Source organism: Pongo abelii, chromosome 2, assembly GCF_028885655.2.
Source record: "Pongo abelii isolate AG06213 chromosome 2, NHGRI_mPonAbe1-v2.0_pri, whole genome shotgun sequence".
Classification (NCBI taxonomy): domain Eukaryota; kingdom Metazoa; phylum Chordata; class Mammalia; order Primates; family Hominidae; genus Pongo; species Pongo abelii.
Genome location: NC_085928.1, coordinates 189668631 through 189681684, shown reverse-complemented (window position 1 = coordinate 189681684; position 13054 = coordinate 189668631). Strand labels below are relative to the sequence as shown.

General features: G+C 39.9%; 1 protein-coding gene across 5 annotated transcripts in view; it reads right to left on the bottom strand.

Annotated features, from left to right (window-relative positions):
• Positions 1 to 13054, bottom strand: part of USP13 (ubiquitin specific peptidase 13) — a 129764-nt gene that overhangs the window by 94572 nt on the left and 22138 nt on the right. For 2 of the 5 annotated variants that reach the window (XM_024245131.3, XM_054553033.2), the window contains exon 2: positions 5879 to 6004. The exons of the other annotated variants lie outside the window; for them this stretch is intronic. In XM_024245131.3, the coding sequence (XP_024100899.1) occupies positions 5879 to 6004 (126 nt within the window). The remainder of the gene's footprint in view (positions 1 to 5878; positions 6005 to 13054) is intronic. 5 annotated transcript variants of the gene reach the window in all.

The window sequence follows — 13054 nt, the reverse complement described above, 5'->3', positions numbered from 1 at the left end:
CTATGTCTGGAGCACAAACTTGGTGGAATAAGTGAGGGTTAGAAAGGCTGCAGGCTCCAGATCATGGGCACCTTATAATTATATGCAAAAGAGTTTGGACTTCATCCTGTAGAAGAGGGAAAAACATCAGAGATTTAAGTGCCAATGTGCCATAGACATGTGCATTCAGAAAGATGGCTCTGGGAGTAGTGTGCAGACTGGCTGGGATTGAAGGCAGCAAGTTTGAGGGAAGGAAGGTTAGTCAGGAAGCAACAGCACTAGTCTTTTCTTTTTTTTTTTTTGAGACAGAGTTTCACTCTTGTTGCCCAGGCTAGAGTGCAATGGCGCGATCTCGGCTTACCGCAACCTCAGCCTCCCAGGTCCAAGCGATTCTCCTGCATCAGCCTCCCGAGTAGCTGGGACTACAGGCATATGCCACCATGCCCAGCTAATTTTGTATTTTTAGTAGAGACAGGGTTTCTCCATGTTGGTCAGGCTGGTCTCGAACCCCCGACCTCAGGTGATCCACCCGCCTCAGCCTCCCAGTGTTGGGATTACAGGTGTGAGCAACTGCACCTGGCCAGCACTAGTCCTTTTAAGGATAATGAGCACTCAGACAAAAACAGCAGGAATGGAGAAGACAGGGTGGACCTCAGAGCTATTTGGGAAGCCCAGGTAACAAGATCACCAGTAAGACACAGAGGGAAAGCAGATCAAAGAATATCTAGGTCTCTAGAATTGAAGAGGAAGGAAATTTTTTAGCAAGAGAATACTGTGTTCAGTCCGAGCACACCAACCTTGAAGTACCTATGAAATGCTGGAGTAGAAAAATCCAGATCAGAATAAGATGATCAGATCTTCACCTCCAGAGAGATATTAATTTGAATGTCATCAGCTTAGAGAAAGTGGTTAAACAAAAATATGGATAACCCTGATGAAGAAAAGTATCTTTCTGAGGAAGAAGACAGGATGGCCAAATGGCATCCTAGCAAATGCCAATAACTAAGAGGTAGACAAAGGAAGAGATGTTGGTGAAAGAAACTGAGAAAGGATAAGAGGAAGCCAAGAAAGAATGGTGTCAAAGAAAACAGGAGAGGAACAGTTCCAAAGAAAAACAAGCTCAAACATGCAAATACTCAAAAAGTCAAGTAATATGAGAGCTAAAACATGTCCACCAAATGTGACAGCTAAGAGGTCACTGACAACCTGGGCAGTGTTAGTGGATTAACAAGATCAGACTGCAATGTTGAGTCTTAGTGGCAGATGTAGTACAGACAAGATCAGAAAAGTTTTTAAAGAAGCTTTTAATAAAAGAATGCAACGACTGAAGAAGGACACAAATTAGAAAGATGGTTTTGTGGTGTTGGTTTTGTTTTTTTGAGACAGAGCCTCACTCTGTTGCTCAAGTATTCCTCCCACCTCAGCCTCCCAAGTAGCTGAGACTAAGGCATGCCCCACCATTCCAGGCTAATTATTTTATTTTTTGTCAAGATGGAGTCTCACTTTGTTGCCCAGGGTGGTCTCAAACTCCTGTCCTCAAGCCAGGCTCCCACCTTGGCCTCCCAAAGCACTGGGATTACAGGTGTGAGCCACTGAGTGAGCTTCCAGGACACAAGGAATAAGTTAAGTGAGTTCCTGTCCAGGGATTCCCGTTTTTCCTGCAAAGTACAAGTCAAGATAATTTTCTGAGAGTGATGAGAAATGTATAGAAAAGGCTTAAGGAAAGCATCCAAAGGTTAGAATGGCCACTCACGGGAGTGGGACAGGATACAGACTAGAAGGTTTGCTGGGCAGTGAGAGGGCACAGTGGAAGAGGAAAGGCCCGAAATGTGACACGGTCTCAAACCCATCATAGTGTGGGGTTTCCAGCAGTCTGTGCATGGAAGTAGACAGTGACATCAATGGAGCAACTGTTTGGAGTTCTGGAGGACAGTTAAGGAGGCAAGACAGGAGAATGAAAGTCAGTTCAGGGTGCTGTGGATTACAGAATGTTGAAAGAAATGAATCATGAAAAGTAGGCCAAACAAGTCACGGGCCTGAAGGTCTTCAGGACCTACAACAAATGATCAAAATAGGAATAAATGAGTGAAAGAGCAAAAACGAGTAGAAATTTTGGTCAGAGAGTGAAACATTTAACTTGAAATTCCAGAGGCAAAGCTTACTGTACAAGTTTACCAGCATTCCACAGTTCTGCTGCTAACTTTGTGACCCGGAGCAAGTTACTAAGTCTCTGGGCCTCTGTTTCTTTCTTCCTTTTTTTTAGTTTTCTAAAATTTAATCACTTTATATTAAGTCACAAAACAGACTTCACAAGAATTATTATGTAGCAGCTAACAGAATTAATGAGTGTAAATCATTCAGTAGCAAGTCAAAATTAAATTATTTTGAAGCTAATCATTGAGTTTATGCCTTATCTGACTTTCTGGCCTTTCTTCAATCTCTTCCTCCTGCTCTCCCCCTCTTCTTTGTTAGGAACTTAAACAGAGACTATATTAGGAAGGCTAAAGTGAGAAATTAGAGAAACTTCAAATCAGCATTGACCATTGAGAAGATCCAAAATCGTGCACAAACTATTAGAACTAAAGTAAAAGTTGAACAGCATTGCTAAATATAAAATCAACATTCATTAATTAACAATATTTCCAAATACCATCAATAACCAGTTAATCTGTAAAAAATAAAGGATAGCAGTAATGGTAAAAAAAAAAAAAAATTATAGGGTAGTAAAAAAAAAATCTAACAAAATATGAGTTCCTTTACAGAAAATTACAAAAATTATTGAATGACAAAAAGGAAACGTGAAAAAAGAGGTATGCTATGTTAAATACTTAATAAATATGTATGAAGCACCTACTATATGCTAGGCACTGTTAAGTACTAAGGACACAGCAGTGGACAAAACCAAAGAAAGTCCCTGCCCTCATAGAGCTTACACAAGGATGTGGATTATAGGTTAATCTATAAATTCAATGTGATTGTCATCAAAATCCCAACAGGATTTTTTAAGCTAGATGAACTAATTCCATAATCCATATAGAAAAATAAATGGCTAGAAATATCCAGGAAAATTCTGGAAAAAAAAATAAATATGGCTTCAACCACAGCATCAGAAAAAAAAATAAAAATAAAAATAAATAAACATGGAAAAATGCTTGCACTAAAAGATATCAAGGCTTGCCATACCAATGCAGAGACAGACAAATAAGATCAACAGAACACAACTGAGAGAGCGAAGAGAGACCCAAATGTGAACAGCAAGTTAAAATATAAAAAGGGTAGCCAGGCACAGTGGCTCTCAGCTGTAATCCCAGCACTTTGGGAGGCTGAAGCCAGTGGATTGCTTAGGCTCAGGAGCACAAGACAGAGCACCATGGTCACCTGGGAAACATGGCAAAACCCCATCTCTACAACAAATACAGAAATTAGCCAGATGTTGTGACACATGCCTGTGGTCTCAGCTACTTGGGGGGCTGAGGTGGGAGGATCGCTTGAGCCCAGGAGGTTGCAGCTGCAATGAGCCGTGGTGGCGCCACTGCACTCCAGCCTGGGTGACAGAGTGAGACCATGTCTCAAAAAACAAAGTGTGTGTGTGTGTGTGTGTGTGTGTGTGTGTGTGTATAAACGGTGATACTGCCAGGTGTGGTGGCTCTTGCTTGTAATCCCAGAACTTTGGGAGGCCAAGGGGGGGGGTGGATCATGAGGTCGAGAGATCGAGATCATCCTGGCCAACATGGTGAAACCCTGTCTCTACTAAAAATACGAAAATTAGCCGGGCATGGTGGTGGACACCTATAGTCCCAGCTACTCAGGAGGCTGAGGCAGGAGAATCACTTGAACCCGGGAGGCTGAGGTTGCAGTGAGCCAAGATCGTGCCACTGTACTCCAGCCTGGTGACAGAGAGAGACTCCGTCTCAAAAAATAAATAAATAAAAATAAAAGGGTGATACTATAAATCACTGGGAAAGGTTGTACTACTCTATGAATAGTGAAACAACCAGTTATCAATATGAAAAAATAGATTCCCATTCTTCATACAAATACAAAAATAAGTTATAGATGGATTACAGACCTAAAATGTTAAAACAGTCACACTCACACACACTTAAATAAAAATTTAAAAACTACTGTAAGAAATGTGATATAGTTTGGCTGTGTCCCCACTCAAATCTCCTCTGGAATTATAACTCCCACAATTCCCCCATGTCATGGGAGGAACCCAGTGGGAGGTGACTGAATTATGGGGGTGGGTCTTTCCTGCACTGTTCTCATGATAGTGAACGAGTCTCATGGGATCTGATGGTTTTAAAAATGGGAATTTCCCTGCACAAGCTCTCTCTTTGCCTGCCACGATCCACGTAAGATGTGACTTGCTCCTTTTTGCCTTCTACCATGATTGTGACACCTTCCCAGCCACATGGAACTGTAAGTCTGTTAAACCTCTTTCTTCTGTAAATTGCCCAGTCTTATGTACGTCTTTATCAGCAACGTGAAAACAGACTAGTATAAAATGTCTTTATGACCTTGAGGTAGGAAACAATTTCTTAGACAAGATACAAAAAGCACAACTCATAAGACAAAAAGTTTAATAAATCTAACTAATTCAAAACTTACAACTTCCATTCTACAAAATAATTCATAAACAAAGTAAAACAACAAGCCACAGACTCAAAGGAAATTCAGTAAGGCACAGACTCAAAGGAAATCTAGTATGTAACAAACAAAGGTTTGGTATCCAGAATGTAAAAATAACTCATCACACTTATAAGAAAAAGATAAATCCATAAAGAAATAGGCCAAAAATCTAAATAGGCAAATCCAACAAGAAAAAAAAAGAAAAAACAGAATAGAAAGTACAAAGAGATGTGCCAAATATTTAGATGCCACTTCATAATCCTTAGATTGGCAAAAACAGAACTCTGACCAAGGGTTGGTGAAGGTGTGGGAAAGCAAGAAATCATAATTATTGCAGATCGGAGTGTAAATAGGTACAATCACTCTGGGGAGAGACTTGGCACTATCTAGTAAAAACAAAGATAAGCATAACACGAGCCTGCAGTACCACTTCCAGATCTATTTCCTGAAGAAATCCGGCACATGTACCCCCAGGAGAAGTGTATAAAAATGTTAATTGCTGCATTCTTTACAGTAGCAAAAAATAGAAACAATCTAAATGTTCATCAATAGGAGAAGAAAATAAATTACAAGGTACTCATAAGATGAAAAACCAAACTATTGAAATGAATTAAATACATCCAGATGTATCTCGACATGGACAGATTCCAAAAGAAATGAAACATTTGGATGCTGAGGGGAAAAATTCTTCACAGAATTATAGGGAGGTGTATGATAGCATTTATCTACATCTTTAAAACGTATAAAGTTATACAATATATTGTTCTTGAATATGCATTTGTTAATAAAATATAATGGCATGCATGACACAGAAAAAGTTCAAAGCAGTGGTTACTTCTGGCGAGGGAGAGGGACAAAAGGAACTTGAATTTTTAAGGAAGCTCTATTTCTTATACTAAAAAACAAAACAAAACAAATCTGAAACAGGAACATTCAAATGGTTTGTTTTTTTTTTTCTGATTTTTGGATCCATGGGTGTCTCTGTACTTTTCTGTATTTTTAAACCTAGTTTTGTTTTTTTTTTTTCCAATTAGTCAACCTATGTATTCTTAACACCAATCAGAAGTTTAGAGGAAGAAAAATAAAACTGGTTAGGGTAAGGTTTGGGAGACTCTCTGGATTTTGCAAGCAGTGCTGTTTTTGTTTCTCATCATCAAAGGGAATCAGAAGTTATGTAGGCATGCTCAAATCTCCACGTGAGAAAGCACACTGAGACAACGTCACAGGAAAGACATCAAGGCCAGTTCTCTGAAAGTGCGGCTCTCACCTCTCGCACATGTCTTTTCAGGTGCATGTATACACTCTGTCCAGTTTTTCGAAAATGTCTTTCAACATGTTCCCTTCCAAAGGCCAAAAATGTATTCATGCATACATAGAGTCCACCTTCAGAATTCTAGAAGAAAGAGAAAAAGTACATTAGCCAAGGACACCTAGCCAAGTAGTCAGATATAGAAAGAGGGAAAGGGAAGGAAGGCAAACGCTGAAGACAAGGCCTGGCAAAGGGCCACCGAGGCTCCTGCCGTGATACCCTACCTTGTTTTAACCTGAGTGACTCTCTCCTGGCAGAGAGAGAGCCGGACAGACTCCATTTTAGTTTCTTCACTCGCAGCCCCCTTTCACCCCACTCCCTTAAGCCGTAACTAGTGTAAACTGACTCAAAGCACATCCAGGAATGCACCTACTGATAAGATATTGAGGCAAGCTGCACCACCAGCTCCTGAGGACGCGCTCGGTGGATGGCACCCAAAACCCCTGCATTTATCTCTTTGTGATAGTTTAAGCCCCTGCACCTGGAACTGTTTGTTTTTTGTAACTGCATTTGTAACCAATTAATTTTTTAACTTTTTGCCAGTTCTGCTTCTGTAAAAATTGCTTCAGCTAAAATCCCCCCTCCCCTATTTAGACCACAGTATAGAAACAAAACTAGCCCCTTCCTCAGGGCCAAGAGAATTTTGAGCGTTAACTGCCTCTCTGTCGCCAGCTAATAAAGGACTCTTTAATTTGTCTCAAAGTGTGGCATTTCTCTGTAACTCGCTTGGTCACAACACTGTAGTCATCATCAATGACCATTCGGCAGCTCCACAGACACCCACAGCGGTGGCTTCACCCCAGCCCTGGCTCCAAGTGCTCCTATGGACAGCCGAGCTATCCCCAATGCTGGCTACATTCACAGTGAGGTGAGATCCTCAGAGGCTCTAGGAAATAAACATGCTTGTCTGACAATAGAGCAAAGGAAGAGAAAGATAGAAGAAAGTTGGCAAAATTTTCACTGTAATATTTTATCATCGTTCTTCCTCATTCATTGGTGAGGAATGCAAAGTTTTAGGTCCTTTTAGCAGGAAAGGGTTCTTCAAAGATATTATTCCCTTCCTTTGGTGACACATGATATTTGATAGTATTCATGAATAAACTAGAACAATGTAACGCTGGGCACGGTGACTCACGCCTGTAATCCCAGCACTTTGGGAGGCCGAGGCAGGCAGATCACGAGGTCAAGAGTTCAAAAACACCTTGGCCAACATGGTGAAACCCCGTCTCTACTAATACAAAAATTAGCTGGGTGTGGTGGCGCATCCCCGTAATCCCAGCTACTCGGGAGGCTGAGGCAGGAGAATCGCTTGAACCTGGGAGGCGGGGGTTGCAGTAAGCTGAGATAGCGCCACTGCACTCCAGCCTGGGTGACAAAGCAAGACTCTGTCTCAAGGGGAAAAAAAAATGTAATAAATAAATACAGCTTGAATATCTCCAATCCAAAAGTCTGAAATGCTTCAATAAGCATTTTTGTTAAAGCATCATGTGGCTGTTCAAAAAGTTTCAGATTTTGGAGCATTTTGGATTTCCAATTTTCAGATTAGGGATGCTGAACTAGTAAATATAATGCAAATATTCCAAGATCCAAAAAAAATTAAAAATCTGAAACACTTCTAGTACCAAGCATTTCATATAAAGGATACTCAATCTGTAATAACAATAAGTACATAATAAAGGATGAAATCTTATAATGCATGTTATTGCATGTCTGATATGCTTCATGTATATTGTTCTCTTTCTCTCTCTCTCTTTCTTTCTTTTTGTTGTTGTTGTTGTTGTTTTCAACAGCGTCTCACTCTGTTCCCCCGGCTGGAGCGTAATGGCAGGATCCCGGCTCACTGCAGCCTCAACCTCCTGGGCTCAAGACCCTCCCACCTCAGCTTCCCAAGTAATTGGGACTACAGGCACGTGCCACCATACCCAGCTAATTTTTGCATTTCTTGTAGAGATAGGGTTTTGCCATGTTGCCTAGGCTGGTCTCAAACTCCTGGGCTCAAGCAATCCGCCCACTTCAGCCTCCTAAAGTGTTGGGAGTGGGTGTGACCCACCATGCGCATCTTATGTATATGTATATTATTTCTAATGCTAACCACTGCAAGTTGCTTATTGTTATTTCTACTTTACAGTATTAAAAAAAAAAAAAAAAAACTAAGGATAGATCACTTACCCAAGTTCACACAGCATGGAAGTGTTAGAGTTGAATCTATTTCTCATTTTATACCTCTATGCCACATTTCAAAGCACATAATATTATTTAGTTAAAGACATACTGCTACAATGAACAGTCAAGGATATGTTTGAATTTTAGATACTTGATTTTCTATCTTAATTTCATCTCTTGTTTTCTCTCACTTTGCTTAACATGCTTTTCTGTAAACTTAGGCTACAAAATTAGCCATCCTTTCCTCAAAGGAAGTGGATTTTCTTAAGCTATGGTTAGTCTCACCTGTCCAAATAATAAAAATAATAATAATAAAATAATGTAAAACTAACTTTTGTACGCCGGTCAAAATTGCCAATAAATACTTTACAAAATTCCTTACAGTGCATTTCAGTAGAGCACAAAGTACAATATCAAAACAAACATTGATGTTTATTACAAACATATTTAAAAATTATTTAAAATTCCAATAATTTTGTTTAAAATTTGTTTAAATTCCAATAAAAATTGTTTAAAATTTGTTTAAAATTTGTTTAAATTCCAATAAAATTTTTAAAATTCCAAAAAATTGTTTAAAATTCCAATAATTGTTTAAAACTCCAATAAAGACTGCTAACTTAAACAATTTTCTAATAATCAAATTCCCCAACATAGTATCTAGAATTTCTAAGTGAGGATATAAACAGTCCTGTCACAATGTGAACACTTAACAGCATTAACTCAAGTATGCGCCTGTTAACTGTAGCATATACATTGCAATAAGCAAACTAAATAAATAAATAAATAAATAAAAGGTATAAAGATCACAAAGAAAGAAGTAAAATGGTCTCTATTTCCTAATGACAATACAGTCCATGTAGAAAATTCTAAGGAGTCTGCACACACTAGTGAAAATAACAACTAGTAAGAGCAATAAGTGAATTTAGCAAGATCACAGGATACAAGTTAATAGACCAGAGTCAACTGCAATTTTAGATATTAGCAACAAACACTTGCAAATGAAATTTTTAAAGCTTGACTTCAAAATAGCATCCAATCCCAGCATTTTGGAAGGCTGAGGCAGGCAGATTGTTTGAGCCCAGGAGTTCAAGACCAGTCTGGGCAACATGGAGAAACCCTGTCTCTACAAAAAAAATAATAATAATACAAAAGTTAGCCAGCCTTTTGTCCCAGCTACTTAGGAGGCTGAGGTGGGAGGGTGACTTTAGCCCAGGGAGGTCAAGGCTGCAGTGAGCCATGATTGTGCCATCCAGCCTGGGTGACAGAAAGAGACCCTGTCTCAAAAAAAAAAAACAATAGCATCCAAAAAAGCTTATAATATAGCTTGTGCTTGTGGATAACTTTTCTACCTTTACATGAAATCATTTAAATAAAATTAGAAAAGTCCTTCAACTAGAGACAACACATTACATGCATCTAATCGACAGATTAGGTAAGTATTTTCAAGAGTTTTCTAAATAGACATGTTCTTTGGATAGATAGACCTCTTAAGAAAAACATACTGCATCACTATAATAGTCAACTATTCATTAAATCCATTGTGATTTTTAAAAAAAGTTCCATTCTCTCCCAATAAAATGTAATTCAGTCAATGAATTCAAACCAGAAGATTTACTGGGGAAAATATGGGATTTGTAATAGAGGTCATGCACTGTCACCAGCTAGCTCTCTGGCCTAAGGCAGGCTGCCATATAGGGCTCTGAGCTCCGGTGTTCTCCTCTATAAACATGGCCGTAGCAATAATTCCCACCACACAGAGTTGCATGAAATTTAAAGGGGGTGAAATATATCAAAGTGCTTTCTGTGCTATACGGCAATACATAAATGTTGTTTATTATACATTATGGGCTAATTATTATTATCTCATTATCTGAATCATTTTATAATTGGGGAAAACAAACAGGAGGAAGAATAAGTGAGTCTGACAGCCACATAGGCTGGGAGTAACAAATATTAATCTGTCAGAAAAAAACACTAGGCAACTAGTAGAAGAACCAAGAAATTAGCAATCAGAAGAATAAAAATGTTCGAGGACAGTATTTTTCTAAAGAAAAATACAGAAATACTCTATAATCCAAGAGTTTATAGTTTCTTAAGTAATCATAGTCTTGCTAATTTCATTGTCGAGAGTTTTTTACTTATTAGGGAATCTGATGGAAATTTATTTTATTTTATTTTCTCATTGAGTTTTGTTCTTGTTGCCCAGGCTGGAATGCAATGGCGCGATCTTGGCTCAATGCAACCTCCACCTCTCGGGTTCAAGCGATTCTCCTGCCTCAGCCTCCCAAGTATCTGGGATTAGAGGCATGCGCCACCACACCCGGCTAATGTTGTATTTTCAGTAGAGACGGGGTTTCTCCATGTTAGCCAGGCTGGTCTGCAACTCCTGACCTTGTTATCCACCCACCTTGGCCTCCCAAAGTGCTGGGATTACAGCGTGAGCCACTGTACCTGGCCAGAAATTCAACATACCAGACATGAATTCTCAATTTATGAAGTTGCTTGATAATGTCACAAAGTCCATAATCAAAGAGAAAAATTATTTGACACTCAGAGAGGGATGGCCACATAAGGAAGGATTTCATTATAACATGAACAGGTGGCCGGGCACAGTGGCTCACGCCTGTAATTCCAGCACTTTGGGAGGCCGAGGCGGGTGGATCATTTGAGGTCAGAAGTTCGAGACCAGCCTGACCAACATGGTAAAATCCAGTCTCTACTAAAAATACAAAACTCAGCTAGGCATGGTGGCAGGTGCCTGTAATCCAGCTACTCGGGAGGCTGAGGCAGGAGAATTGCTTGAACCCAGGAGGCAGAGATTGTAGTAAGCCAAGATCATGCCACTGCACGCCAGCCTGGGGAATAGAGCGAGGAAAAAAAAAATCAACAGGCATGTTCCACTGGACACCAAGGCTGGCCACAGAGGTAGCGTGTGCCCCTCTACATGGCCAGTGCTGACAGGGAGGCACTGCCCAATGCATTCACCAGTAGTTCTAAAAATTCAGGGAACATTAAGACAGAAAACCCTTTCAAACCTGTCACATATAGAACAAACAAACACCCCAGTCTAATGATCCATGCTTTCTTCTCTCTTGCCCTATTAATATCTAAATATTGGTCCTATCATACACTGTCTTTCACATACAGAGTCAGCACCCGATGGCCTCTGCTCCCAACAGCTTCTTTCAATCCTGATAAAAAGTCTATATGGATAACTGTCTCCCAATTTCCTTGGGACCAAAGCACAGAGAATGGTATACAGCCCACAATCAAGCTAAGCTTCTTGACTCATAGAGTTTCAAACCCTCTACCTCATCCTCTCATTAACCAGCCATCTTCTCACTAAGATCGCCACCCAAGAAAGCATGGTAAAGCTCATGCCTCCATGTGGACAAAAGGGCAGCCAAGAAATCAGGCAGGTGCAAGATGACAGTGAAATGCAACTGGAAGAATCAAAGGACAGTGTATGAGTCCATTCTCACACGGCTATAATGAAACACCCGAGACTGGGTAATTTATAAAGGAAAGAGGTTTAACTGACTCACAGTTCCACATGGCTGGGAAGGCTTCAGGAAACAAAATCATGGCGGAAGGCGAAGGGAAAGAAAGACACCTTCTTCACAGGGCGGCTGGAAGGAGAAGTACTGAGCAAAGGGGGAAAAGCTCCTTATAAAACCATCAGATCTCATGAAAACTCACTCACTATCACGAGAACAGGATGGGGGTTACCAACCCCATGATTCAATTATCTCTCACCAGGTCCCTCCTACGACATGTGGGGATTATGGGAACTACAATTCAAGATAAGATTTGGGTGGGGACACAGCCAAACCATATCAGGCAGAATACAAAATAAAACTTTTTTTAAAGTAATGGTGGTAGAGTGCTCTATTAAATTAAAACAGATTACAGGCCGGGCACAGTGGCTCAAACCTGTAATCCCAGCACTTTGGGAGGCCAAGATAGGCCGATCACTTGAGGCCAGGAGTTCCAGACCAGCCTGGACAACATGGTGAAACCTCATTGCTACTAAAAATACAAAAATTAGCCAGGCACGGCGGCACATGCCTCTAGTCCCAGCTACTCAGGAGGCTGAGGCAGGAGAATTGCTTGAACCCAGGAGGCAGGGGTTGCAGTGAGCTGAGATCACACCACTGCACTCCAGCCTGGGCAACAGAGCGAGACTCCGTCTCAAAAATAGTAATAATAATAATAATAATAAAATAGGTTACAGATAAAACTCATATAACATTGGGTAAATTTTTTTAAAAAATTAATGGTAGCATAAGAATGGAGGCCCCAGAAATATATTCATTCTAAGATAATTGTTTAATATATGTCAAATCACAGGAAATACAAAAATGCGGAAAAGAATCACCAATAAAAGTTACTAGAAAAATTAACATCAGTATAGAAGAAAATTAACCTAGATCTACAACTTATACGAAACATGGTAATAAGGTCCAAACAGATCCAAGAAATAAGCAATTACAAAACTAAAAAGAGCAGAATCATATATTCAGCCCACTTTTAAAGGGGAAATAATTTCTGGCCAACAAAATTAAGGATATCATCAGAGATGATGTAGTTTAGTCTAAAAATATAAACACTAGTGAACATGTTTTGCACCACAAAATGTAACGAAACAAAAAGCAAGAGAATGGGGAAAGATATAAAGTACAGTGAATAAAAGCATGTATCCAAACTATATAAAAACTGATGAATCACAAGATGTCAACATTCAAGTTCAACTTAAGAATTTTTTTTTTTTTTTTTTTTTTTGAGATGGAGTGTCGCTCTGTCACCCAGGCTGGAGTACAGTGGCGTGATCTCTGCTCACTGCAAGCTCCGCCTCCTGGGTTCACTCCATTCTCCTGCCTCAGCCTCCTGAGTAGCTGGGACTACAGGCGCCCGCCACCATGCCTGGCTAATTTTTTATATTTTTAGTAGAGACGGGGTTTCACCGTGTTG